General features: G+C 41.6%; 3 protein-coding genes across 9 annotated transcripts in view; 1 reads left to right on the top strand and 2 right to left on the bottom strand.

Moving 5' to 3' along the window:
• The window catches only part of VTI1A (vesicle transport through interaction with t-SNAREs 1A), a 282,424-nt gene extending 280,234 nt beyond the window's left edge, over window positions 1–2,190 (bottom strand). For 2 of the 5 annotated variants that reach the window (XM_063132654.1, XM_063132658.1), the window contains exons 1-2: window positions 1,982–2,189; window positions 699–757 (exon numbers count right to left, since the gene is read on the bottom strand). In XM_063132654.1, coding sequence (XP_062988724.1) covers window positions 699–757; window positions 1,982–2,075 — 153 coding nt within the window. In that variant the 5' untranslated portion in view covers window positions 2,076–2,189. Of the gene's footprint in view, window positions 1–698; window positions 758–1,981 lie in introns of all 5 variants that reach the window. The other 3 variants (XM_063132656.1, XM_063132659.1, XM_063132657.1) reach the window with 2 other exon arrangements.
• A 445-nt stretch (window positions 2,191–2,635) lies between these two features.
• ZDHHC6 (zinc finger DHHC-type palmitoyltransferase 6) lies at window positions 2,636–14,984 on the top strand. 2 transcript variants are annotated; one of them, XM_063132652.1, is made up of 11 exons: window positions 2,636–2,714; window positions 5,766–6,242; window positions 7,215–7,306; window positions 7,596–7,755; window positions 8,485–8,646; window positions 9,507–9,560; window positions 11,145–11,312; window positions 11,427–11,468; window positions 13,119–13,264; window positions 13,878–13,921; window positions 14,364–14,984. In XM_063132652.1, the coding sequence occupies exons 2-11, from the start codon at window positions 5,976–5,978 to the stop codon at window positions 14,465–14,467; spliced, it is 1,239 nt and encodes a 412-aa protein (XP_062988722.1). In that variant the 5' UTR covers window positions 2,636–2,714; window positions 5,766–5,975; the 3' UTR covers window positions 14,468–14,984. The 2 variants fall into 2 exon arrangements, with proteins under 2 accessions (XP_062988722.1, XP_062988723.1); XM_063132653.1 differs by having other exon boundaries at window positions 2,641–2,714; window positions 5,770–6,242.
• Window positions 14,985–17,921: 2,937 nt separating this feature from the next.
• The window catches only part of ACSL5 (acyl-CoA synthetase long chain family member 5), a 31,046-nt gene continuing 21,890 nt past the window's right edge, over window positions 17,922–27,077 (bottom strand). For both annotated transcript variants that reach the window (XM_063132660.1, XM_063132661.1), the window contains 8 exons: window positions 26,943–27,038; window positions 25,299–25,371; window positions 24,880–24,968; window positions 24,187–24,303; window positions 21,991–22,134; window positions 21,565–21,666; window positions 19,638–19,709; window positions 17,922–18,794 (listed from right to left, as the gene is read on the bottom strand). In XM_063132660.1, the coding sequence (XP_062988730.1) occupies window positions 18,657–18,794; window positions 19,638–19,709; window positions 21,565–21,666; window positions 21,991–22,134; window positions 24,187–24,303; window positions 24,880–24,968; window positions 25,299–25,371; window positions 26,943–27,038 (831 nt within the window). In that variant the 3' untranslated portion in view covers window positions 17,922–18,656. The remainder of the gene's footprint in view (window positions 18,795–19,637; window positions 19,710–21,564; window positions 21,667–21,990; window positions 22,135–24,186; window positions 24,304–24,879; window positions 24,969–25,298; window positions 25,372–26,942; window positions 27,039–27,077) is intronic.

The following is a 27,077-nucleotide window of genomic DNA, read 5'->3' as shown; positions in this document are numbered from 1 at the left end:
CCAAAAACAGGGGGAAACAGGGTTTTTTCCATGACTTCAAAATTTCCAGAAATTTTACGTCTCTAGAGCTAACAAAGAGAGGGATTCTGAAAGACTTGTGGTAGTACAGAAGAGCAACAGCACACTATGAACAGAGGAAATGGGGGGGCATAGAATGCAGGAAGAGCTGTGGGAAAGTGAAAGAGGGAATAGTTAAGATGTAGTAGCACAGAGAGCTATGTGGAGTGGGGGGAAATAGGGGAAAAGGGGGCAAGAAATGAACTGCAAAGATTCCTATGATGTTGCAGGGAAAAAAGCAATTCGGAGTACACAGAGAAAAGGAGGTTCTCTCTAAATTAAGAAATTGGACTGTGGGCAGGGAAAAAGAAAGAGAGGTAACAGAAATGGAGGTGCAGAAAGAAAAGGAGAGAACTGAGCATATGCGAGGGAGTGTGTTATGGAATTGGCAGAGTATAATCTCTTCCCACAGCCTTCAGTAATCTATTTTTATTGTCTCTCCCTTGCTTGCTCATTCTCATCATCCATTCCCCACCCCTCAAAAAAGATTATCATCTCAGAATTAGGCAACAAGTAGCCAAAGCAAGCACCTCCACAAACAACCTGTTCTCAGTCTCACAGTTGATAATATGTGGTAGCATATCTCCAGCTAACTCACTTCCATCTGTGTTGCATAACAACTGAGAAACTCCACAACTTACCAGCTCTCTTGCTTCTTCCAGGTGCTTCTCCACATTTGAAACCATTTGCCTCTTCTCATCTAGATACAAAATAAAAAGCATAGATGAAAATCATTTTGAATTACCAAAAATTAATTTTACGCTGTAGAGCAAGAAATTCTTCATTAGTAATTTGCACCTCAGTTTTGGGGTTGGGGGCTCTGTTTTAAAGACATGGTAAGAACATATCTTTTGCAGGTACAAGTTTTGTGTTTAGTACTACTCACACTTGGGGTGGGTGGGTGTCTGTGTATGTAGAGACATGGGTTACTGGTGTTTTCTAATGGAGCCATGGACAACTATTAGCCTTGAATTTTGAGTTAATGATCATGTTTTTGGTACACAGCCTTGTATAGATGTACAGTGGGAGTCTAGTCTTGAAGGATGAAGCACCAAACACAAGCAAAAATCAAGCAAAGCCTCAAAATGGTACTGAAAAAAGCTTCTGATCCTGCCACAGAACAGGATGCTTTCTAGCTATTTGCATAACATCCAGCCATCTCACTGCTCCCATATCCCTCCCACATTACATCCCATTTCCTCCCACTTAGACTTTGTCTCAAGTTTGCACATGTACTCTGTATCTGTCCAGCTGAGCTCCCTTGGGTCCTCTGGTTTCAGAAGTCCATACAAACTTTCAGAAGATGCAGGCCAGCATTCTTGCAGCAGCACAAGGCACTAAGACAGCAGTCATCCCACCCATGTCAGCCGCTGCCTAAAATTATATTGTATTTTAGATTGCAATCCTCTGCACACTTACTCAGGAGTAAGTTCCACTCAATGTAGCAAGACTTTCCAAGCAATCAGACATAGGATTGGGCTGTATGCAATTTATAGTGATATAGGGTGGGATACAAATGTTTTAATACATTTAATAAATATACGATCCCCCCCACCTCCAGGATGTATTCAAGTGTCAACAACAGTCTGATTACAAATGTGAGTACTAAGTTGCTTTTAAGGACTCCACACTGAAAATGAATGGCAGGGGTCTGCAATCAGCACTTCCAAGCACTGAAAAAGGCCTATCTCGGGTAACGACCCACCCAACCTTTGAGGCTATTGCCCTGCTTGTGGGCTCCTCAGAGTCATCTGGCTGGCCACTGTGGCAAACAGGTTGCTGGGCTGGACAGACAGTTGGTCTGATCCAGCAAGGCTTTACTCCTGTTTTTCTGCCTGTTGGTGAGAGGGAAGCGCGGTCGTGACAGCCCGAATCTCTCCCAGCTGCTGCCGAAGGCGCCGCCCCTTCCCCCCGCCCCGCTCACCTCCTAGCAACTTGGGCACCTTCCCGATGCGGTTCGTGATCTCCGCGGTGAGAACCGAGAAGTCCTGCTCGTAGCCCTCGAAGTCGGAGGACATTGTGGTGGCGGCAGCGACGGCGAGGCCTGGGTGCCCAAAAGCAGCCCGCTTGGGAATGGAGGCGACTGGCGAGACCCTCGACTCCCTCGAGCAGCCGAAGAAACCCAACTCCACTCAGCCGCTGCTCCTGTCACTGCCAGACTTCCGGGTTGCGCGCCATCCACAACATTCCCTCTTGGAACTTCCAGGCGCCAAACAAGGTTCCGCTGTGGTATCCGCACCCTCCTCACGCGTCTACCGTAGTTGCGCCAGCCGGCACTTTCCCCGGCTTCATCACCAGACGCTTCTTTCTGCGGCTTAGCTTCTAAGCAAGGGGCAAAAGTTGCATCGGAGAGAACTCAGCTCTTAACCCTATTTACTATGCTAAAGTTTCACTTCCACCTGAGACGTCTGACTTTGATCTCTGAGCAGGGGCAAAGTGTCTTGTTCCCTATCAAAGCATTGTGCCTCAAATCCCTCTGTGGGGGGGGGACGGGGACGTATTTTGCCAGTGCACATGCCAGGCTAGTGAGGGCGCGTCCAAGTGAGGGCGGAACCGCCGGGTTCTATGTCCGGGTTCTATCAAGGTGCCCCGGGAAAGTGGACGCAGGGAGCGAACAGGCGCGAGGCGGGGAAGGAATCTCTCTTAGGCGCTGCCTGGTAAGGCGCCTTGTTCCGTGTGGGGAAGGGGGGCACCGGGGAGGGGGCATCGAGCCTTCCCCATCCTCTGTGAAGGCATCTCAGGTTCTCCTTTAGCCGCGGGGTAGAGGAGGAGGAGGAGGAGGAGGGAGTGGCTGCCTCCTCGTGATCAGCCTTTAGCCTTCGCTCCAGTCTCTCGGAGTCTATTAATCCTTTGCCATATTCCCCCCCTCCCCCTCTCTTTTTCCTTTTCTGTCGGTGGCTTCTGTGCCTTTAATTGTTTCGGGACAGACAGACATCCAACGGGTGCTGCTTTGCCTTTGCGTGAAAACGCAAGGATGGCACTCGCTTCACCTGTTGAACCATTGCCTATTACACAGCCCTTTAACAACCGTTAGTGCAAAAGGCAGTAGTACAACGGGTGGAGCGGACGCCGGGGTTTAATTGTTAAAGGCATAGAGGTGCTGTTAGCGGAGAGGGGAAGACCTGCTTTTTTTTCTGAGTGGCCATGGGAAGAAAGTAGTTAACTTCCAGAGTTTCTGGTTGTTATTATTTATTTGTTTGTTATTAACATCTTATTAAAGAGTTTTTATGAAGAGAACACATCTATAGTTCTGTGGCAGCAAGTCCACAGAAAATAGCCTGTAGACGTTTAGGGAAACCAATCGGGGGCCCTTTTTCTTCTCCCCCCCTTCTTCTTCAAGCTGCCCCTTCCTATACTTGCAAATATAGCAGGCAGCGCTTGCTCTTGTTCAGTTTCCCTGCAAGGTGCCTGATGGTGCCCAAGATCATTGAGCTGTTTGTCAAATTATGAGGATGGCTGGTTTTATCAGACTACTTTCCACAGTCACTTCCTGCTGACTAAGTTATCACAGAGACTTCCCCTGCCCTATTTAGCAAGGAGAATTTTCCTTTTTTATTTGTAGAAAGTTAGATGTAGGTTTGTGCCCCTAGTATCAAATTGCTTTTTCCTCCTACCCACATGTAATATGTTTCTCTCCTTCATTGTGTAGCTTAGTACTTGTAAACTAGGGTGGCGTCAGCTCTGTCAATTGTTTCACTTCATTTTATATTTCATGTGGTATTCTGTAAAATTGGGTGGGCAGGCAGCAGGACTAGCTTGCCTGTTCGTGCTTTTGTACTGCCAAGTGCAAGCAGAATGGTTAAAGTTGCTGTTACACCCCAAAAATGGCTAAAGGGCTTGAAGGAAACAAGAAATTAGCAGAGTAGATGGTCCTTAATTCAAGTTTCCGCCAAGCAGAAAGTGAGGTGAGACGCAATATTTATTTATTTTTCGAATTGTCAAGGACGATGATAATATATTTTACAGACTAAATTAGTATTTTCCAAACTTCTCAGAGCTGAGACACCCCCTTTTAAAAAGGAGAAAGGTATAGACACATCCAATGTCACCTGAACAAGGCTTACTTTGAGAAGGGTTGGTCCCGTAGCTCAGGGGAAGAACAACTGCTTTGCATGCAGAAGGTCCCAGGTTCTATCCCCAGCATCTCCAAGTAAGAGGATCAGGCAATGGGTAATAGAAAAGATGGCAGCCAGTCAAAATAGTCTTGGGCTGGATGGATCAGTGGTCTGATTTAGTGTAAGGCCACTTCATATGTTCATATATTTTGAGTATGCAGGATTACATACTCTGAGCAGAACCCAGCCTTTCATTTTATGTATTGTTTATTTTATTTGTTACATTTGTATCCCACGTTTCCACTAAGAAGCCTGAAGTGGCATACATTAATTTCTTCCCCTCTATTTAATTCTCACAGCAACTCTATGAGGTAAGCTAGGCTGAGAGTCAGTGACTGACTCAGTTACCCAGTGAGCTTCACAACTGAATGGGGACTAGAACCTGGATCTCCCGAGTCCCAGTTCAATACTCTAACTACTACAGCACACTGGCTTTCTGTATGAGTCCCTATTCTAGGTGCACCTCATTTGAAGCTAGATAATTCTGCTGTGTCCTTGCATAAGGTTCCACGATTCAAACATGTAGAAATGTAGAGGCTAATGTAGAGACGTAGTGGTTTCTTGGCTTCTTTTGTGGGCTGACTGGGAGTTGGCATGGCCAGATAACAAGATATAGCAGGCCATTTTCCCTGCACACTTGTACTTTGTACCTAGAGCCATCCATGTTAAGAAAATTATGATTTTGTGTGTCCTTCATGCACAATTTGAGAATCATTGTGTTAAACAATCTGGTTATTTGTTTTAGAACTAAGAGGCTGAACTAAATGCCTACTCTCATTTGTGGCAAAGAGTTACGAGGGGAAATTATTTTAAATTTCCAAGTGCTTGGTAGGCACCTTATTACTTTATTGTATACAGTTTTTGTTTTTACCAAGAGAAAAATAAACTGGATGAAGTGGCAGAGATCTAAACTTCTGCTTAATCTCACTGATATATTGCAATCTGCCGTTTGCTGTGTATCATGAGTACTGCTCAAGGAAAAATACCTTAGGATTCTGGCACCAACACTGGTTGTCCATGTGTGTTACCTTTCTATATTTTTACGCATTTGCTTTTTGCTTTTTTTTACTTTTAATGGTTTTTAATTTTTGTGAACTGTCCAAAGAGCTTCAGCTATGGGACAGTATAGAAATATAATGAATGAAATGAAAAAAGACAGTGTTTGGGGGTTTGTTTAATAAAATATTTCTGTATCATTTCCCTCTACTAAAGAAATAGTTGTCTGTGCATCAGCACAGGAAGCGGCTATTTGGTTTGGTTTGCTATTTTTATCTAATATCCTGATTTGAAGCAGTGTATAAAACACTGTTTCCCAATTCAGAAGTCATTTCAAGCAGTGTCTTAACAATCCAGCACATGAGCCAGACACATGAAGAGAAGAGGGAAGAAATGTGCTGGCACTCAACTCATTCTGGGCTGACAGAGCATGATTTATTGGCCCAAGACGTCTGAACAGGGCCTATGTCAGAAACAGCACTGTTGTTGTTAACCTGTGGTTCTTCCGTCCTTCCTTCCTTCCTTTCTTTTTGTTGACTTTAAAATTGTTGCTGTTTTGTGGTTGTTATTAGACTGTTTCTTTCTGTATTTGTTTAGGTAGACTGTAGAGGCTGCATTTCTTCAGCAACTTGTGTGAAGGGCGTCTACACCTGATGATTCTTTCAGACACCAGAAATGGCTTAACCCCATCAACTTGGCACTTGCTCCTTGGACATGTAACCATTGTTGTAGAGATGAAAACTTATGACAAATGGAAACGTGTTCATGAAAGGAACTGCTTAAAATAGGAACTCGTTTGGGCTGAAAATGGGAGTGCTTTGTTCAGTTATCAAGTTTGAAAATCTCCATGAACTGAAAAGACTGTGCCACTGGGGTCCTATCATAGCGCTCAGTGTAATAGCAATATGCTCCACCATGGCTATGATCGATGCTGTTCTGTGGTATTGGCCTTTGGACACAACTGGAGGAAGTATCAACTTCATCATGCTCATCAATTGGACTGTTATGATCCTTTACAATTACTTCAATGCCATGTTTGTTGGCCCTGGATATGTCCCCATTCAATGGAAACCAGTAAGCAAATAATATCATGAAAATATTTTTTATTTTATTTTTGCCCCAGAGGTATTCTTGGCTATCAGTCGAAGCTCCTTCCTTAAACCTAGCAGATTCTAGCCTAGAACAGGATCAGTGGGCCCTGTTTTATGACCGATATAATATAAAAATGGGAACTAAATCTTCCCAGAGTACAATAGGAAATTCACCCATCTCTGGGCGGTTTTTGTGAACTGCTTCGGCTTCGGCTATTGGGCAGTATAAAAATGTAATAAATAAATAAATAAACTCACTCTCCATCTAGACTATTGTTTGACGTCAAACTCAGTTGTCGCCTGTGGTGAGTAAACATTACCTCCAGATGACCACATGCACTCCCTGCACAGCACTAGCTGTGCATTAGCTGCCAATCAGATTTCAATCTCTCTCTCTCTCTCTCTCTCCCCCCTAGCTGGCAAATTCAAAGTCATTTTCCTGGAGGGGTGGGGGAAGGAATGGCTTAAACAGAATTAAACATGCTCCAATTCCAGTGAGCGTGGCAGCAGGCTTGTGCATGCTCACTTGGAAATGAGACCCATTGAACAAGCTGTGATACAAGTCTAATCTAATGTGTATTTATTTGAAAATAATGTTATAGGACTGGAAATGGAGTGGCGTACATTTTAAAACAGGAGGAATGCCTGCATGTTAGACTGAATTTTATTATATATAGACAGGCTGCTTTCCGTAGTATGAAATTCCCCATTTATTCTTGTTACTTGCAGGATTGGTGCTTGAATATGCACATGAATAGAGCATTTGTTTCTCCTGTCAATCTAGTGAATACGTTTTTAAAGGGAGGATTGCCAAAGAGCTGCAGAGTGGGACTCCCTTTTTCAGTTAGAACAGGAACCACACCCAGATGGAATAATGAAACAAGAGAAAGTGCTAAAATGTAGTCTTCAGACTAGGAACAAGATCCTTATCTGTTTTCTCTTTATATTTTTTGAGGAAAACTCTCAGGACTGCATACAACTTCAGTACTGTAAAATATGCCAGTCTTACAAGGCTCCACGTTCGCATCACTGCCGAAAATGTAACAGGTATTGTTGCTAATACATATCCTATACATTTCACAGTCATTTAATCATGTGGCATAATACCTTTGCAATGAGTTCTGATGTTTTATGGAACCTAGAAGTAGATGCCCACATCATATTTGCCATGTCACATTGATCTCTAAACCTGGTTAAAAAACAACAATACACCAAACACACGTATCTTCTGAAAATGGGGTTGGTGGTCTTCCCCAGTTCTGGTGAATGAGAGTAGGAAGGTCTGACAGGTAGTATGCTTGTTGAACAGGAGTATTAAACTTGGATTGCTTCTTAGGTGTGTGATGAAGATGGACCATCACTGCCCTTGGATCAATAACTGCTGTGGGTTTCAGAATCATGCCTCCTTCACTCTCTTTCTTCTGCTAGCCCCACTTGGATGTATCCATGCTGCTTTCATTTTTGTCATGACCATGTACACTCAGCTTTATAACAGGGTAAGAAAAAGCTCTTGTGACTGTCTTAAACATCTACAGAATTGAGAAATTCACCTCTGGAAGTACAGCTTCCTTAGCCCTACCCTGCTTGACATCTGCAGTGGTTAAATAACAGATAACATTCTTTGTGTGTCCCAATGCTTACTGTTCTGACATATGTACATCTGGTGCCTCTTTGGAAGCATGTGGCTTTTGCTTTATGCCATGTTTTCTTTGTTTCTTCCTGCACACGCACTGCTTGTTTACAAGCCCAACCTAATACTGAGTATACCTTAAAGCAGTCAAAACTAAGAGTGGGGGCGCTTTCAGTGCTTTTTTACAGAATCATTAACTTTAAATAGAAAGTTGTCAATGAGTCTGGTGGTTCTCCAGAAATCTACTAAATGCCAAAAGTGTAGCTTAGAATCACTCTGGGAGCTTTTTCTGATGAAGAGTGCGATAAAAATAACAAATGGTTTATGTATCACTCATTCAAGCTTGGGTTATGGTTAAAAAAAATATGGGAAAGCATGTTAATAATCAACCAAAGATCTTCTTCAGGCAAGACAAAACTTATGAGAGGCCCAGCTTGCTTAGGCATGTATTGTAGAACAACAAATATGATGAATTTTGAGCCTGTGCCAAGAGATAGTTGTGTTTAGAGTGTTTTTTCCCCACTAGGTAACTCAATTTGCTTCTGCAGTCAGCCGTTTTCCTGATTTCTATATTCTTTTTGTTTCCCTTTCATAGGTGTCCTTTGGCTGGAGTTCTGTAAAGATTGATATGAGTGCAGTGAGACGAGACCCCCGCCCAATCATTCCTTTTGGGTTGTCTGCATTTGCTGCATCTTTATTTGCCTTGGGATTGGCATTGGGGACCACCATAGCAGTTGGTATGTTGTTTGTTATCCAGGTGAGTTGGATATTTTCTTATAAAATAGACTAGCTGTGCGATTGGATTGTGGGGAGGCAGCAAACCATGTTGTTGAGAAGAGGGGAAGCAACTCTTTCTGTCTTCCTGTATTGTAAATTGCCTCTTATGCTGCGACTCCTTTTCTGTAGCTGCACAATTTGGAGAGTAATTTCACTGGCTGAACTAGCTGGGTTTCCTATATGTCCAGGGAGGGACTCTGTGTGTGTGTGTGTGTGTGTGTGAATGAAAGGGAGGGGTGAGAAGGAGGCTGCTGGGATAATGGCAGAAAGGGAAGGGAGGAAGAAAGTGGGGGTCTCTCATTTTAGTTGAGGAGTAACAAATGGCTGGGAGAATGATTCACAAAACAAATAACGTCCAAAATGAATCAGAACATAATAAAATAATAATGTTTAATATTGTTTAACTTTTTTTATATAAAAAGTTGTCAATTAGAAATTGTCCAAGTAGAGCGAGAGCAACTTGCTGCCACCTCACCTCAACATTATTCCTTTTCATCTTGCTTACTATTGCTATAGGAAGCCGCTATATAATGAAAACAATCCAACATTAATGTCACTTATGAAAACTTCCACAGTTTTGTTTATTTTGTTTATGATTGTCCTTCCCTTCTTCCACACTGGAATTCATGAAGTCATAAGTAAGGTGCTCCGTGCTGAACTGCTCATCCATCTGAATGGGTGGCGCAGAGGGAACCCAGAAGACCCTGTTGGCCCCCCGTGTTTACAATTATTAGAGAAACGAAAATGTTTCCCTGCCATGTTCTGAATGCAGGTTCCGCGAAATGATTTTCTGTTTGTTCACTTGATGCACTTCTATATATAAATTAATCTTCCTTTCAGATGAAAGTAATTTTAAGGAATAAAACTTCAATAGAATCATGGATTGAAGAAAAGGTAGGCTTTTATTCAAAGTCTTAATATATTATTAAGAATAAAATTAAAGATACTTTTGTATTGCTTCTCTCTGCATATGCAAGCAGATAGCTAAATAATAGATTCCATGATTCCATGTTTTATTAATTAAGTCACTCCACAGGTAGGGTGCTTTCCTATAGGAACCTGTCAACATCTTGCAAGCAGAGCCCCTTCAAAGATGCTTCAAACAGGAGATAAATCTAGCAAATGTGGTAGCTATTTCGTTTATGGCAAAATTCCATAATTCTCTAAATTCTTCTTTTTGCCTCTTGTCCCATCTGTTGCTTTGTATTTCCCAAATTCATGCTTCTTAAATGTTGTGTTCATAAGTTTGCCAGTGCCTGAAATGGAAAGGTGCTCCTTTGTCTTTAGTAGCTGCTTGGTAGGAAGAGGTTGGATAGGAGGTGCTTCTGTTACCTATTAAACAACATCCTGTAAAATGCACAAAAGAAGTCTTTGGGTTTAGGAAAGAGGCTGTATCACTGTTTGTGTCTTCCTGCACGGGGGACACACCCTAAATCTATCTACATGTGCTGTGCATGTAGGCAATAATACGTGAAGCAGCTCTTGAAATTGAAAATAGTGTTTTAATAACTACTGCCATTGCAACACTAGAGGTCAGTGTAATACAACAAAATTAAAGGCTTATTCGTATTAGAGGAGACAGTGCAAGACATGTATCTTCAGTATTCGAGTCAGTAAGCCTGTGTGCACCAGTTTCTGGGGAACATGGGTGTCCTGCTTGTTCATCCCTGGCCAATGGCTGGTTGGCCACTGTGTGAACAGAGTGCTGGACTAGATGGACCCTTGGTCTGATCCAGCATCAGGGCTCTTCTTATGTTCAGAATGTTCAAATTTAGTGAAAGAAACTGCTTAAGTTAGTAAGAAGAAGAAAAAACACCACAGCAACATTGCTGATACCCACGCTGATATTTTAACAGAAGCAGCTAAGAAGACATTTCTGGTTATTTCACTCTTTAAAGTGATGCACGTTTTTAATGTTGTGTTTTTAAGGGATATGACAAATCAAATCCCAGAGTCATCTCTGTGCGCCAAGGCCTGGTGAAATTAATCAACACAGCTTGTTTTGGTCGTCTTTGTTCTAAAGAGAAACTGATCCTATAGATGTTTTGAAATCCCAAATCTGCTGAGGAACCTGCAGCTTTAAAAGCATGCAGTGTATTAAATTGAAAATTGAAAATGTGATCTTTTTGGTAGTTTTGTTCAAAGCTGTATAGGGCTTTATAGGTCATAATGACCTTAGACCCCTACAAATTATAATAATGGGTCTTCCTAGGCTCCGTTTGTCCTAGCATGTGGCTTGGAGTGATTGATTTGTCTTTTCCTCCCTCACTTGAGGCTTCTTTCTTCTAAATCAGTTTCTGTTCTTTTCATTGGGAGTTACATGGGATTACTGTTTGGCATACAGAGCAGCATTTACTCCCCCTCCTGTCAGTTATACAGTGAATTACATTCAGAAATCTCATGTAGTTCATGGGCTATGCCAACACCTAATATGAGTGTATTCCTCTTGCAAACTGTACTTGTGTACACCCCTTGTAGGCCAAAGATCGCATTCAATATTACCAAACGAGAGAAACCTTCGTTTTTCCTTATGACCTGGGAAGCAAGTGGAATAACTTCAAGCAAGTGTTCACATGGTCTGGAAACCCCGAGGGAGATGGCTTAGAGTGGCCCATAAGGGAAGGCTGCCATCAGTACAGTCTGACGGTAGGCTCTTTCCCCAAACGTACACACAATGTAATGGACTCGAGTATATTGAAAGCTGAGAAATGGGGCTCCAATGAAATCCACTTTAATTCTCCTGTGCATAATCTCTTGCAGATAGAGCAGTTGAAACAAAAAGCTGACAAGAGAGTGAGAAGCGTAAGTACAACTGCACTTGTTAAAGCGCCAGTAAGTGTTACTCTTAAAAATACATGGCTTTCGTGTAACTTGTTATCTGTTTATTCTTATATACAGTCTTGGGTTTCAAAGTTACTTTGCTATGTCTTTTTGGGAAAACACTTAAGCTTGACACATAATTATATGTGTCAAGCATAAATGGCATTGACATACATTTTGGATTCATGGGTACCCTTGGGAATTTGGGAATCGAGAGCCCGTGTGGTGTAATGGTTAGAGTGTTGGACTTGGCGCCAGGAGATGTGGGTTCTAATCCCCACATAGCCATAGAAGCTCACCAGATGACTTTGGGCCAGTCACAGACTTTCAGCCCAAACTGTCTCACAGGGTTGTCATTGCAAAGATAAAATGGAGAGGAGGATTGTGTACATTGCTTTGGGTTCCTTGAAGGAAAAAAGGTAGGATATAAATAAACAAAATTTGAGAAATTGCTGTGGGCACCACCACAAAATGGCTCCCACAGGGGACGTGCCTAGTTACACAATGGCTGCCATTGGGGCATGGCTAGTCAAAAGACAAGTAATTCACCCGCGAGACTGAGTATAAGCATAGGAACAGTCTGAACTCCCAAGCCAATCTACATATTTTACTCCATAAAAGCACAAGAAAAGACCCACTTAAAGTTGCCATCCTGGGCATGCTTACATGGTATTCTGTAGGAATTACTGAGTAGGCATACATAAGGTTCCTCTGATCATCCTATCTGCATACAATGACCTTTACCCAGCCCCAAAAGGACAGAAAACATTTTCCCTGCCTTGAACTCAGGCTCAGCCACTCTGTTCCCCACCATAGAGGGACAAGGGACATGCTTTCTCTGTTGTGGCACCCCGGCTGTGGAATGCCCTCCCGTTGGAGGTGCAACTGGCGCCGGCACTGGCTTCATTTCGGCGCCAAGTTAAGACATGGCTGTTTAACAAAGCCTTTGATGGCTAAATTCACCAAGCCTGTACTGTTTTAAAATTCTATACTGGTTTTACTTATTAATTGTTTAATTTGTTTTCAGTGATCAATGGTCTATGCAAGGAAATGGTGGATCCTTCATAAAATGGTGGATCCACCATAAAATGGCCTCCATGCTTTGGACTTCCAAGTCCAAGGCCCAAGGCTTGCACATCCCTACTTTTTCCATTGTGCCCTTCCTCTCCTTCACTCGTGGGACATGCTTGCCTTCTTCTAGACATGCTCTTCTAAACTCCAAACCCAGGTGGCTTTCATTTCATAATAAGCATACATAATCAAAGGACTACATACTGACAGACCAAACCACAGGTCTGTCTGCTCCACAGTAGTTAATCAGATGCTTCTGAGAAGCCTACAAGCAGGACGTGAGGGCAACAGCCCTCTCCCACTGTCATTTCCCAGTACCTAGTATTCAGAAGCATGCTGATTTTTCTTCCTAAAGTTTATCTAATTCTCACACACAAACTTGTAGTTAAGCTTATAGTGACACCTTTACTCCATCACACTTGAGTCAGGAGATCACACATTCATGTAACCTGTTGTACGTCTTGTTTTGACCATGGAGGCCAGGTTCATAGGATGCAGTTTGTAGACAGCAATTAGTGTCAAGCAGTGTATATTTACGACAATCACTCAAAACCTTTTCAGGTGCGGTACCGAGCAATAGAAGACTACAGTGGTGCCTGTTGCCCTGTTACAAAAGGCTTGAGGACTCTCTTCACAACTCCTTGCACCGAGGAACCTCGAATTGTTCTTCTCAAAGGGGATCAGATTTTAGCCACCAGAGGACTGAAGTTAGTGCCCATGTTTTGTTTTGTTTTTAAAATCACTTTTCTGGCTGCCAATTAGTTTCCAGGCGAAGTACAAAGTGTTGGTTATTACCTTTAAAGCCCTACATGGTTTGGGCCCAGGTTACCTGCCGGATGGCCGCCTCCCATACAATCTGCCCTGCACACTGAGGTCCTTTGGGAAGAATTTACTTCAGTCAGCCAAAATTAGGCTGACAACCATTACCCAGAGGACCTTCTCTTCTGCCGCTCCCAGAGTGTAGAACGGCCTGCCGGAGGAGATTCTCCAACTTAACAGTCTTCCTGAATTTAAAAAAAAAGCTATAAAGACTGATCTTTTCTCGCAGGCCTACCCGGTCAAATTTTAAGTTGTCTTGCTTTTATTTTAATGATGTAGTAGTTTTATATGTTTTTAATCAGTTTTATGTATTTTATAGTACTTTTGTATTTGATGTTGTTCCCCGCCTCAATCCAGAGGGAGAGGCGGGTAAGAAACAACTACTACTACTACTACTACTACTATTATTATTATTATTATTATTATTATTATTATTATTATTATTTGGATTGAAAAATATTTCTAGGGCAAACTATGATGTCTTATTCATTATCTTTTCAGACACTGGATGTACGGAGACAAAATTACTGCTTCAGCAATTGAGGGTAATTACATGGGGAAACACTTAGGGGTCTTGGTCTAAGTACTAGGCCTTCAGAAGGTACTGCAAAGCAACCTAAGAGTAGTTTGCAAGCAATATTTTGAGGTGTATAGGACCTGCAGAAAAGAGAGTAAAATGAAACTAGGAATTCTATGGTGACCAAAAAGAAGTTCAACCTGTTCACTACCGTGATCAGACTCTTGCCATATCTATGTCGGATTTCACCAGAATATTAACTACGTGTTTTCAAAGTAGTAGGTGTTGTGGCATTTTGGTTACAGATTCTTTGTTCTCTGGGATAGATTTAGGTATCCACAGGAGAGAATAAAAAGGCTTAGTCTTTGATAGTATGGATTTCTACAATAATAGAATTGGGGGTGGGCAAGATCTCTGACAAATGCTGCTATATTCTGTGGCTAACTTCTGCCTTTTTCTCTCGCTGTTAGATGGGAAGAGAATTAGAGGCTGGTTCCCAAGGAGGTGTGTGGAGAAATGCCTGTATGATTCTGAAACAGACCAGCCATTGGATGGAGAAAAGAAAACAAGATAGCCATTTCCCTTTCTTCTCTTTAGTAAATGAAAATGATTCTTTTGGACCACTGTCCTTTTACTTGAAAAGTTCTGTATATTGCTATAGATTTATGCATTGAGCAAAGAGTGTTTTACTGTGAGTGTTTGCCAGGATGGGTGCCCCAGTGCCATAACCTTAAATACCTTTTGCCATTTTTAAAATGGAGGAAGCCATTCCATGGATGCCTTTTGATATTAAAGCCTTCACGGTCCCAAACATATTTGATCTGTTTTCCTTTTTATTTAATTCTGAGGTTACATTTCTTGATTTCTAGTGTTGCTCATTTAAAGGTATTTGTATGTTTCTCTGCTTTTCTGACCTATTATAGCTACATTCCTCAACCTGCCCTGTCATCTTCACCTCGGAAGCTGTAAGAGACTTTGGAATGAGTGCAAATGTGGAGTAAATGATTTGATAATAACCTGGGATTATTCTTTTAAAACCATGTGATTTTTTTTGTTGTGAATTACAAATAAATATGCTTGTGTATTATGTACATATTCTGTGGTGCATATTTAGAGATGAGTATACTGCTAAATTGCTGAAGGGTTCTTGCTGTAAAGTTTTGCGGTAAGATGAGAAAGTTGTAGCCCTATTTGCCTTTAATAGGTTGCATGATGATGGAAGTCTTTTAACACTTGGCCATTTTTCTCTGTAAAGAAGGTAGTCCTACCCTAGGACCTCCTTCTCTTTCCCCTGCCAAATTAATTATCTTTCTTTAACAGTCTAAACTTCTTTCTTGTAGGCACAGATGTAACTTGTTTAGAAAATATGTCAGCTACCCCTCAACATAAGTTCTCACAGTGGCATTCAATTAAAAATATAATAGTCAAAGTATAGAGAGACAGCAGTATCAGTAAAATTAAAACTACGTGTAAGAGATGCTGGAACGTCTGGGCAACTAAAGTTGATATTGGGATTACTTGTGAAGAAGGCATTTCAAATACAGTGGCTTCCAATTCAAAAAGACCCTCACTACCCACCTAATCTAATTTTTTCTGCTGAAGACGGTGAAGTTTGGGCAGATTCCTCTGGGAAAAGGCAGTCCTTCAAGTAGCAAATACCCAAGCCAATGAGGACTGTAGTTCCAGGATAAAAGAACATTAAGTACAAAGTAAGGAATGGGCCAAGGTGTTATAACTATAACTTCATTCCTAAACAGACAGCATAGCTTGGACCGGCCCCTTATTCATGCTGCAATCCTACCAGGATGCCCATCAGCCTCCAAACTTGGAGGCTGATGGGCATACTATGCAGAGCTTCTGTGCTCATCCTACCCTGAATTTTTGCTATTCGAGCTGGGGATCTGCGCAGCGGGACAGAAGGCGGCTAGGGAGGCTAGAGGAACAGTCCCCTTTTCCTCCTTTGAGGTCATTTTCTCTCCACGCTGGCTGCAAGAGGCAGGGCTCCTGCATCTGATATTGGAGCTCTATCTCCAACCCCAGATCCCGGAATCTGAACTATCTTGGTCCCCCAGATGCTGTCTATGGTGCAAAGGATGGCTCTTAATTAAATCTGCAACATGATGAATGAGAGGGAAACAAAGAGACTGATGCAAGGGAGTTGCCGATACCAAATAAGGAAAAGTGGGGGTCTTGATCACAACTTAAGCTTTTGTTTTGTGATTTCTGTGAACCACTCAGAGCTTTGGCTATTTCATTCCATTTACTCAATTTCAAAGCAAGCTAAATTAATCTATTCTAGTGGTTTGGCACCAAATTTCTTCAGCAAACTGCAACTTTCTCTACTTAACAAATAAAATAGAGGTGGCTGGATGCTGCCAACCTGATTTATAAATTTATTACATAAAAATAGCTAAACATTTTTCTGATAAACTTGTAATAATAGTTGAGTTTATTAAGTGATTGAAAAGAATTCAATATTCAGCATAGATGAAATGAGCTTACAGAAGGTGTAGATACTGAAAACATGTTTGCGTGGGGTAGGACAGGTCTCTCAAAAACATATTAGCACAAAGCTAAATTATGCTCCATATTCAGAAATGATATTCCTGTGAGTTCCAGTTGGTAAAGACGAATGGGTGATGGCCATTCCCAGAATCATGCAAACAGCAATAGCCGTTTGTCATTTTGTAGCCAGTGTATGACTTTTGATCCCCTTACATAAAAAATTATGGTTTAATAGTCAGCACTGTTGCATAATGGATGCTCTAGTCCAAATCATAAAATAGTAAGAGTTGGAAGGGGCCTAGAAGGCCATCAAGTCCAACCCCCTGCTCAATGCAGGAATCCACCCTAAAGCATCCCTGACAGATGGTTGTCCAGCTGCCTCTTGAATGCCTCTAGTGTGCAAGAGCCCACAACCTCCCTAAGTAACTGGTTCCATTGTCGTACTTCTCTAACAGTGAGGAAGTTTTTCCTGGTGTCCAGGTGGAATCTGGCTTCCTGTAACTTGAGCCTATTATTACATGCCCTGTATTCTGGGATGATTGAGAAGAGATCTTGGCCCTCCTCTGTGTGACAACCTTTCAAGTATTTGAAGAGTGCTATCATGCAGGTAGTCAATACCTAGAGGCCACATTATAGGTCTGTTTCAGTTGTAATGTGTACATTTAAGTATGCTTTCATAGCAATGATAGCTCTCCCCATTTCACTCAATTGTAAACTTCACAGGGTTGACTAGTTGGCCACTGTTGGTGGTCATAGATGTCTTTGTCTAATAGCTGTAACAGATTAAAGTTATCCTACTACGTAATCTTCAAATCCTATTCCTGAAATCTTTTCCCTTTTAGAGCTGGGGAGGGGAGGGGAGGTGGGGTGCTGTATTTGTAATCAGAAAGATCTAACATGATAGCTAATCTCTATGCCCATTACTCGATGTAGCTAAATCTGTGCAGAAAGTTGTGCACAGACACCAGGGTAGTATCCAATGATGTCAGCAGAACTAGGAGGAGGCAATTCGCCCCCCCCCCCCAATATTTACTCAAAATGTTTCACTCAACTGGGAAACCCACCAGAACAGATGTTTGGTTAGCATGGACAGTTGCGGGGGGAAATCCTGTCACTAGCATGACACTTGATCTAACTAGGGCCTTGGTAATCTCAGCCCAACCCAAAAACGTTTAGATTTTGAATGGATTTAATGTATGGGTTAAGAGTAGTATCTTCCATTGGGAAATTTAACTTGGCTGTCATGGAATTCTGGGGTGGGGTGTGATAATAGAATATAGACCAGAGCCTGTAGTGAGTATTCCTTGCAGATTTCCTGTGAACACAGCTGCTGATATGCGATTAGCATGTTTTAACATGAAATTCATGTCTTTAGTATGCAACATGAACATGGCTAGATACATAGAATCTTTAGTTATGGGCTATTTGGATGTTCTAAGTATTTTTGCCCTTATCTAATTGGCCTCTTATGCATGGTCTGATAGGTTCTAGCTAGCCAATGTACTCAAAACAGAAGACAAACATTCAGAAAGTGCTTATTTTTATTTTTCACATCCATTTTTCTTTCAGCCAGGAGGAATACAATCAACTTGCACCTTAGCAGAATTTGCATATCCTAACCTTAAAAAGTGTATGTACATTTGATGCTAGTATATTTGAGTGCCCATTATAGAATGATGAAATGCATGGCTTTGTTCAAAAGATATTATACAAGTCTAGAGTACATGTCTGTACAAATAAAGGCACTGAGCACATCACACTATATTACATGTCCCTGTTAGGGGGTAAGCCACTGAGTAGGGAGCAGATTAATTTATATGTTTAATCATACTAGCTCAATCAGGCTAGTACAATTACATTACAGTCTCTTAACACATCAGAAGCTTTGCGAGCTTGTTACTTTCCCATACAGTTATTCCAACCTCAAGAACAGTAGGTTTATATTCCATCTATCCAAGCCATCAAGGTCTTTTCATTGTAATTAGGGCTATACAACGTTGTGAAGTCATCAGACAGCTGCCCCTGTTGTTTCAAACAATACAAGTTGGCCTGCTCCAGTTGAATACCTTAGCCATATTTTTTTATATACATCAGGCAGTGCAACATTGTATTACATTAGCCAACCATGTTTTTCTTTAAACAGAAAATGACATTTAAGTTGTCTTATTTTCGTCATTCATTTGCCAGCTATTTAGTGCGTAGCATGTGCTTGCATAGTCCATTGTAAACACATTTAGCCGAGGTTGCCTTTGTCCTGCTTATGTATTAGAAACATAGAGGGCATCAATTTGGCTCCTGAAGAATTTGGATACATCTGTTCTCTTTGCCTTTAGTGTTGGTGTCAAGAGTCCGTTTTCAACTGTGAACATCTCTGGATGAAGATAGATATCTTTCACCTGATTATGGAGAAAATATTTTCAGGATTAAGTATGTTCAAGATATTTGATGTATTTGGATATGCAGTTTGCCCTAGGACCAAGTTGCCATTTTACCTTAAAGAAGCTACTCCATTATAGAAGAATTCCTGGGTTCAAGAAGGAGCAATATTTCTTCTAATAGGCATCCCTCTTTCCTTTCTATATTAAAGATGCCAGACGTGTCAACCATTTCATTATTTATATAGCACACCAGGTGTCCCTTGCTTCAAGGTTTTGCATTCCTCCCTAGTCGTTTTGAGGTAAACCATTTATAAAACTTTAAAATTAGGAGCGAAGAGCTGGGACTATTTGCCATAGTCGGGAAAGTGGCGTGCGTGCTGACCCTCCATTCTAGCAGCTCCCGCCAACAGTCTAGATTGCCACTATTGATGTGCGAATGAATAATCAGCACAGCTCTAGGCTTGACAGGTCAGAGTTTGAAATGGAAATTTGAACCCGTGTGTCCCATGATAACAAGAACCTCCTTACTGAAACCACTGAAGCATTTTGGGAGCCCAATCGTAAGAGTTAAAACAACCTCCAGTTCACTGAAATTTTTCCAGTATCCAGGATGCTAAATTCATTTTGTAAGGTGATATGACTAGAGTAACCATGGAAATATTATGGGGTTATTTTAGTCTTTTCCAGAAGAGCCATTATATAGGCTCTTCATTTATGCATTCAAGCCTCCTTTCAACACAAGTGGAATGGAGTTTAAGAGAACTGTGCCAAATCCGTCTCATTTTGCATTACAGCTCATTCTATTTGAAACTATTTAACAGCAGTAGCCTTGAGCAAATTCCACGGCGATTAATAACTCACTTGTTCAAAGGATTTGAGGCCAGCTTCTTTCCCCAGCTTCACCAAGTCCATCAATATAGCTTTTTTCACTGCCTAGAAGCAACATGTGATTTTATCAGTAGTATTTTTACCATTTTTGAAGTTTAGGAAATTTAATGCCCCCAGCAGTAAAGAATAAGGGACTGCAGAATTTAGACACAGAAAGCATGCTGGGGAAGAAGGAACCTGCACAATAATGTCAGGAAGACTAGAATAGTTATAGATCAGCCAATGCTTCTATGTCGGAGATAGCCATAGGACAGGTCATTAAAGAATAAATCAGGTTACTAATGAGGAGGAAGAGGTGACTTGAATCAGTATTATCACAGAGTGTCTTTAGCCACTGCTTCCCCCCTCCACCCCACTTCTGTTTTGTATCCTAACCCTATGAAATTAATTCACATATTCTCGCCATTACTGTTTCACAGGAGCCAAACCTCTCATTATTCCAGAAAATGGGGTGGGGAACACATCCCCCCCCCATGTTTTGCCCTACAACTTCCATCAGCTCTAGCCAGCAAAGCCAAGAGTGAGGGATGATGGGAGTTGTAGGCCAAAACATCTGGAGTGTCAGAAGTTGTCTACCCCATTCTAGGAGCTGCTCCAAGGAACTTTACACCTGTTTTTGTATTACATTTTTGTGAACCACCCAGAGAGCTCCAGCTATTGGGCGGTATAGAAATGTAATAAATAAATAAATGAAGTAAATAATACATGCATCTTAAAGAAATCAAGGATTGTTTTCAGAGGAAGGTTGTATTTTAGAAAACTGAAAACTCAGAGGGCTTTTCTACATGAGGCTTTTAACCCCCACCTTTACCAACATTCCATTTCTGGATTCTTTGTGGGGCTTCAGGTCTGCTCTTTTAAATGTGTTATTTTCAAAAGGGGTGGTGGTGGTGGTTTCTCTATTTTTCTATATGTTCCATTACACAACCACTAGGTGGTGCTGTGGTATAAGGGAACTGAAGAAATACATTGAGGGTTTCATGCAACCATTCCGCAGAAGAAAAATGCAAAAATGGTTGCAAAGTACAAGAGAGGCCCTGGAGGATGGCAATATCATGTCAATGTCCCACAAACTACCATGTGTGAGGAATCACAAGTGCACAATAAATGCCTCGTGCAGAAAGGCTCTTCCCACCACTACAAAGTGCATTAGTTGCCAAAACAAAACATAACATTTACTTCTTAGGAGTTTGTATGGCTCAGGGATGGTGACAAATCACCCTAACATTATATACCTAACGGATTTATAGTAAACGCACACACTGAAAAGAGTATGAGCAAATTGATTTGTGTGTGATAGTACTATATCCGCTTTCAGGATTATTGCCCAATGCCTTACATTCAAACTTGAACAATCATGTGGGAAGGGCAAGTTTATTAACATATGTTTCCTCTCAAGGTAATTTACAGAATTGAATATGCAAATCAAGAAATAAGAACAATACAGTTAAGATACATGCCTACAATCGAGCAGTGGTGCAAGCAGTCCCAATAGCCACTTCCTCATTTCATTTCACCTGCTATACCAGCCTAGGGGGCAAATCTCACTTTTAGAACTACTGATGCAATTGTATATCCATTTTCTCCCATCTAGTTTAAAACAGCTCTGCCTAGATCCAGTTTGGCAGCTACACTAAAGGCATGCAAATGAATAATTCCGGTCTAGTATCAAGTAACTACTTGCAAGTTTTAAATGAGATGCTACAACTGTGTCTAGACAATCTCTCCCCTACCCCACCACCATGGAAGTCTCTGGCTCAGTAGGCTGCTGAGTCAAATAGTCAAGGTATTTACACATATATTATTGAATGGTAAGATCTAGATTAATCTAGATACCAGAGTTTTCTGTTATAGCTGAAGGAATGGTGTCTCCTGGAATTGAGAAAAGAGAGGCACTTACTGCATTTGAACAGAGTTCTTCATATGAACCTTTCATTCCCAACTTGGCAGCAAACTCCGGAAGGGTCTCTACATCAGGAACCACCACACCCACCAAGAAGGACTGTTTAAGGAAACAGATAAAACAGTCAGACTCCAGGCAGCTTACGGAGGATGGCGGCAGTGTTTTTATCTATTCCCAAAGATTCTCATTTGAAAACACACCAAATCTTTGGGGCTAAAGATTGTACGAGTTTTTTCATGTTGGGAAGAACACACCTTTATGAATATGCAGTTCCTTAGGCCTTCATGATATCTCTGCAATTACCCCCACCTCAGAAGCAGAGCATGTCTCAAACTGAACGTTCAGAATGGATCATCCAGCCACAGAGCAGACAAGTCAGCATTGTGACTCAAGGTAGCGCTCTAAAAAGGAGCACCCATTTACCTGGAGGCTATCCCCATGCACATAGATCTGTGCTACAGGAGCACTTCTGATGTAGATGTTTTCAATTTTTTCAGGGGCAATATATTCTCCTTGAGCTAGTTTGAAAATGTTCTTTTTTCTGTCAATGATCTTCAATGTCCCATTCTGCAGAAGAACATAAAAATGTATATATTAGCAAGTTTTATGAAGGCTATAAAACTTCATAAAGAAGAGCCACCTGGTTTTGCTGGCGTTCCTCTAAACTGTGGGCTGCAGGATGTATTGGTGTAATCTTTTTTGCAGTGTTTTATAGCATTTTATGGTATATTGATTTATTCCTTATTTTATACTTCTCTATGCTTTTTTGTAATGTTGTATGCTGCCTTGAATGGCTTCTACCCTTAAAGAAGACCTAAAAAATAATTTTATTTAGGATTATATTTCAGCAATGAAGTTGAATACATTCCCAAAAGCATGTGCTCTTGCACTGTGTTACTAAGGAGGAGGCGACTATAACAATGATCCATCAGTGCCCATGTTCAGCAATTCCAGCTCTATAAGGTGCAAGGTTTTTTATCTGAATTGCAGTATCTCATTATTCACTTACTGGCTTTTAAGCCTTCCATTTCCCCCCGCTATTGGGAGAGACGGTCAGAACCAGGCTGCTCCCTTAGCCTGGAACACCATAGAAATGGATGTTTTGAGCAAGCAGCAGTTCATGCACTGATTTAGCATGTTCTATGCAAGGCTCTCCTAACAACGATCACAGGTTATGAACAGTGAGACATCATGCTAGACACCACTTGATATGTGAAGGAAGCACACATCATCTCCAAGACGGACACCATACTTGCAATATAGCTTAGCAACCCATAATATGGCTCTAGAAAATGTGTAGCCATTTCCTCGTTATTGTAACAGTTAGTCATGCTCACACAACCAGTATTAAGGCCTTGAAGTAAGGTGGCAAGCTATACTTGAACAGTCTTTTTACCAAATCCTTGTGGCTTGATGCGCTTTTCTATATATGTTTGAAAGGAAGTACCATGATCTTAGTAGTTCCAGCATAAGTAATCTACTAAGCAGAGAGTGTAGGTTTGGCAAAGGCATGCAGCTTGAGAGTTCTCCTGGACTTGGTGCATTCTAAGGAAAGCACAGGTTGCACTGGTTACCAGAGATGTCTTTTATCAGCACTTTGACCGATTCACCACCTGCGTCCCTATCCAAATAAAGCAGACTTCACTACAGTCATCCATGCCTGCTAACATCCAGGTTAGATACTATAACACCCTCTATAGGATGCTTCCTTTAAAGGCAGTTTGGAAACTTCTGCTGATGCAGAATGCTTGCAAGTGCCATGTGATCACAGCATCTAATGATGCTTCTCTACCAACTGCATGGGTTGCCAGTGCAATATTGGGCCTAGGTTAATGTGCTGCTTTCAAGCCCCAAATGGCTTGGGACCAACTGCACCTGTATGAAACTGTCCAGACTCTACGATCGGCCACAGAGGTCATGCTCACATACCCTCCAGTAATATCTGTTAGTCTGACGGGCACAAGAGAGGGGTTGGGGTTGGTGATGGCTCTGTCTTAATGGGATGCTCTGCGTTACAACATATGTGGCTCCCTCCCAGATTTGTTTTTAAATGGGCTTTCAAGGATTGGATTTTCCAGTCTGCTTTTAAATTAATGTATGCCCATTTAATCAGTGAGAAATTTTATTGCTGTTGTTTTAAATGTTTTAGGCTGCTGTTCTAAAAGTATTTCCTATTTTATTGTTTTTAAATTACTCTGCAATGCACCTTGGAAAAGGTAGTATAAAAATATTTTAAGTAAAAGAAACCCTCACAGGTGTGGTGCCAACTCAGGCACCAGCATTGCTTATGTACCTTCTGCCACCCACTGCAAAGTGCTCCACAATAGATTTCATTGAGGCCAGTGATCACTGGAGTTTTGCAGTGAATCCTCACCGCATTCAATCTCTTTGCTAATCCATGTTTGACTATATACTCAAAGAAGCATGTCCTCAGGTTCCACTCATCTACAACTAGAACTGTTTTTGCTTTTGATGGTCAGAATGTTGTACATAGTAGGACTAGTGCTCTTCCTCCTCTTTCCAAGTCTAGGTTCTTTAAGCACGTTAAAGCATCCTTTTCATGCGCCACCCCAGTTACAGAATAGCCTGGGGACCAAAATTCAGTGGCCACCATCTTACCGGCATCCATTTCCCAATATCTCCAGTATGAAGCCATCCATCCTTATCAAGTGCTTCTTCTGTTTTCTCAGGATCCTTCAAGTACCCCTTGAATACATTTGGTCCTTTAATGCAAACCTACAGAACACACAAAATTGGTGTTAGACACCTTCCTCTTTCAAGAATCAGTTCACCAGTTTTCATTGTATGTCAGATTTGTTCTACATTCAATTTTGATTTGCTGAAGCTCTATGATAGTCATAATATAAATATCTATTTGACATCAGCCAAAGAGGGAAGGCACAGAAAGGCACCCTTAAGAAACTGCCACTGTATTCAAAAGAACAGCTTGGAGAGCTTATAGCTTTGAGTAGCGAACCTTTGTAAAAGATTTTTAGCCCTTTGCTGATCTTCCAGGTGATTGCAATTTCGGGGGATTGAGAATGGTGTATCAGTCCAGGCAGTAGATAGGGAATAGAACAGGATCAGTGCAGGCTGTCTTGCTGTGTTACTGAGGGCATGCCTTAGCCTAAATGGATACTGCTGTTTTTATACTGCTGTTTTTATGTTTCTGATGGTTTTTTAGAATCTTGTTTACTTTTTAATGTTTACTCTTTTTAACTGTTGTAAACCGCCGAGAGAGCTTCGGCTGTGGGGCGGTTTATAAATGTAATAAATAAATAAATAATGCTACATCAGAAACAGGACACTTACCTCCCCTTCATTATTTGATGCAAAGTAGTTCATTTCAGCAACGTCATCAAGTTTTACAATGTTGCAGGCTAGTGGTGGTCCAACATGACCTAAAGAAGAAGCACCCACTCAGAAGTTTAGTTTTGTTCTCTTTATCCTGCCTAGACAGCTGTTTACAATAAAAACTTGGGAGTGAAGTGTATAACTAAGAGCAAGAGTGACCTATTTTAATTCAGCCCGTTAGTTCCTTGAAGCAACTCTTTATCAGGATAGAACTTCAAGAATTTAGCCTCCCCGCCACCATAAAAACCTCAATCTCACCCCAAACTCAAAAGATATGATTACCCCTCCCTAGCCCATCTTCCCACATAATATTCCCAATTCTGATAGAAGCCCAAGTCAAGGTCCTCATCCATACCTGGAAGTTTAAGAAACCATACCTGTTTTCCAGTCTCCTGGCAATGAGAAGGTGCAGCCACCTGTGCATTCTGTCTGACCGTATGCTTCAAAAATCTGATTAGGAAGACAAATACTTAACTTGATGGGGCCCTTGAGGTCCAACTGCAGTTTTGCTGTACAGTTTGTTTTAGCATATACCATGACATCTTTAACTGTGTTAAAAAATTTGATATATGCAAGAAGTTCACTTCTTGTCACATTGGTTAACTGAAGACCAAATTAGCTCTGGTATGACATGACTCCTCTGAATGAAGTACCTTTCAGTCAGCAAAAAGTCATGTTACCACATGGATAACAGAAGCAGAACTATTGCTTTCTGCTCAGATATAGGCCATTTTGTTGTTGGAGAAACAGGTTTTCAACATTGCAAAGAGAAGGCCTCTGAAAAGAAACTGCGGTTACATTTTGATTTGCACCTCTCTCTTTTTCAAAAAAACATTTTATTTACGAATACAACAACAACACAAATCCCAACCAAAGGGAGGGCACAAAAGACCAAAAGAAGAAGAGAATAATCATAAAATATACACAATAATCATTTACATTACCGCTGATAATACAAAAAGAAAGAAAAAGAGGGGGGAAATAAGGATTTAACACTTCCATTTCAAATACACACACAATACACACACACTTTATATATCTAAATAAGCGTCCATACAAAGGTTTTTCCTCACAAAAGGAAGAATCAAAGCAGTCAGTGATCTTGCAGTTGGCCACAGTGCTCAGCAAGCCCTTTATTATGCTTTCAAAAATTTATTTATTTATTAAATTTATATACGGCCCCATAGCCGAAGTAGCATTACCCACGCAACATTTGTCAGGCATAGAGATGTCGCAGAATGTGACAATGGCTGAGTTAGTCATGCAGATGTCTAATAGACATTCTTTTTCTCTCAGTCACTTCCACTCATACTTGCAGGGCCGGCCCTACCATAAAGTGGGAGGAAGCAGGTACAGCAGGCAGAAGAGTACGCGAAGAGAGGTGCTGTCCCCTTCCAAAAGGTCTGATGCTTCTAGGTCCTGCTGGCCACCTGCATGGCTGGACATGCAGGCAGCTGGCAGGACCAAGAGGCAGCTGCTTGCGTGCCTGCACACCTCCTGCCTTGCCTCCTGCCCACATGCGCCCCCCGCTCATGCACCTCCCAACCCAGCTGGCCCTGCCTGCCTGGTCAGCTGGTTTATTTTTCCTGGCACAGGTATGCACGCACGCCTCACCAGCCCACTTCCTATAATGTGTTTATGCCTTCAAGAGCTTCACAGCACCTGTACAAGGTGGGGCAAAGTATTGCAAGAAGTCTCAGGTGTTCCAGGATCTCTCATGATACTTTGCCAGATGGACAGGCACTACGTGGCTCCTGAAGATGAAAACACTTTAAGGGCAGCACTCTGGTGAGGTAGGTGCATGTATCCCCATGCCAGGAAAAGTAAGCTAGCTGGCAGGTGTGCTGATCAGGAAGAAGGGAGGTGGCAATGGGTCCCTGCTTCCAGCCAGGTCTACATACTTGTCATGCATCTACACAGTATTTCGTAACCTTGCCATTCTTGCCAAGTTCCATAACAATGCCACTAATGATAAATTCAACTTCTTTTGGAGATGGGAAGCACATGGACACTGCACTTACTTGACATCCAAAAGCTGCTCTGAGGAATGTTAAGACAGATGAAGATATCGGGGCAGCTGCAGTTACGACTATTCGCACCTTCCCACCCATGATTTCCTGTAGAGTATTGAAGAAAATATTTGTCAAAGAAGTGTC

Source organism: Elgaria multicarinata, chromosome 8, assembly GCF_023053635.1.
Source record: "Elgaria multicarinata webbii isolate HBS135686 ecotype San Diego chromosome 8, rElgMul1.1.pri, whole genome shotgun sequence".
Classification (NCBI taxonomy): Eukaryota; Metazoa; Chordata; class Lepidosauria; order Squamata; family Anguidae; genus Elgaria; species Elgaria multicarinata.
Note: the sequence above shows the minus strand (reverse complement) of the source record. Positions and strands in the feature narration are given on the sequence as shown.

Bases quoted from the DNA above. Each gene is read 5' to 3' on its own strand.
- ZDHHC6 (XM_063132652.1), top strand. From the start codon at position 5,976: ATGGGAGTGCTTTGTTCAGTTATCAAGTTTGAAAATCTCCATGAACTG. The intron at 7,756-8,484 runs GTAAGAAAAAGC...TCCCTTTCATAG, and splicing joins ACACTCAGCTTTATAACAGG to GTGTCCTTTGGCTGGAGTTC. The intron at 13,922-14,363 runs GTAATTACATGG...TCTCGCTGTTAG, and splicing joins TACTGCTTCAGCAATTGAGG to ATGGGAAGAGAATTAGAGGC.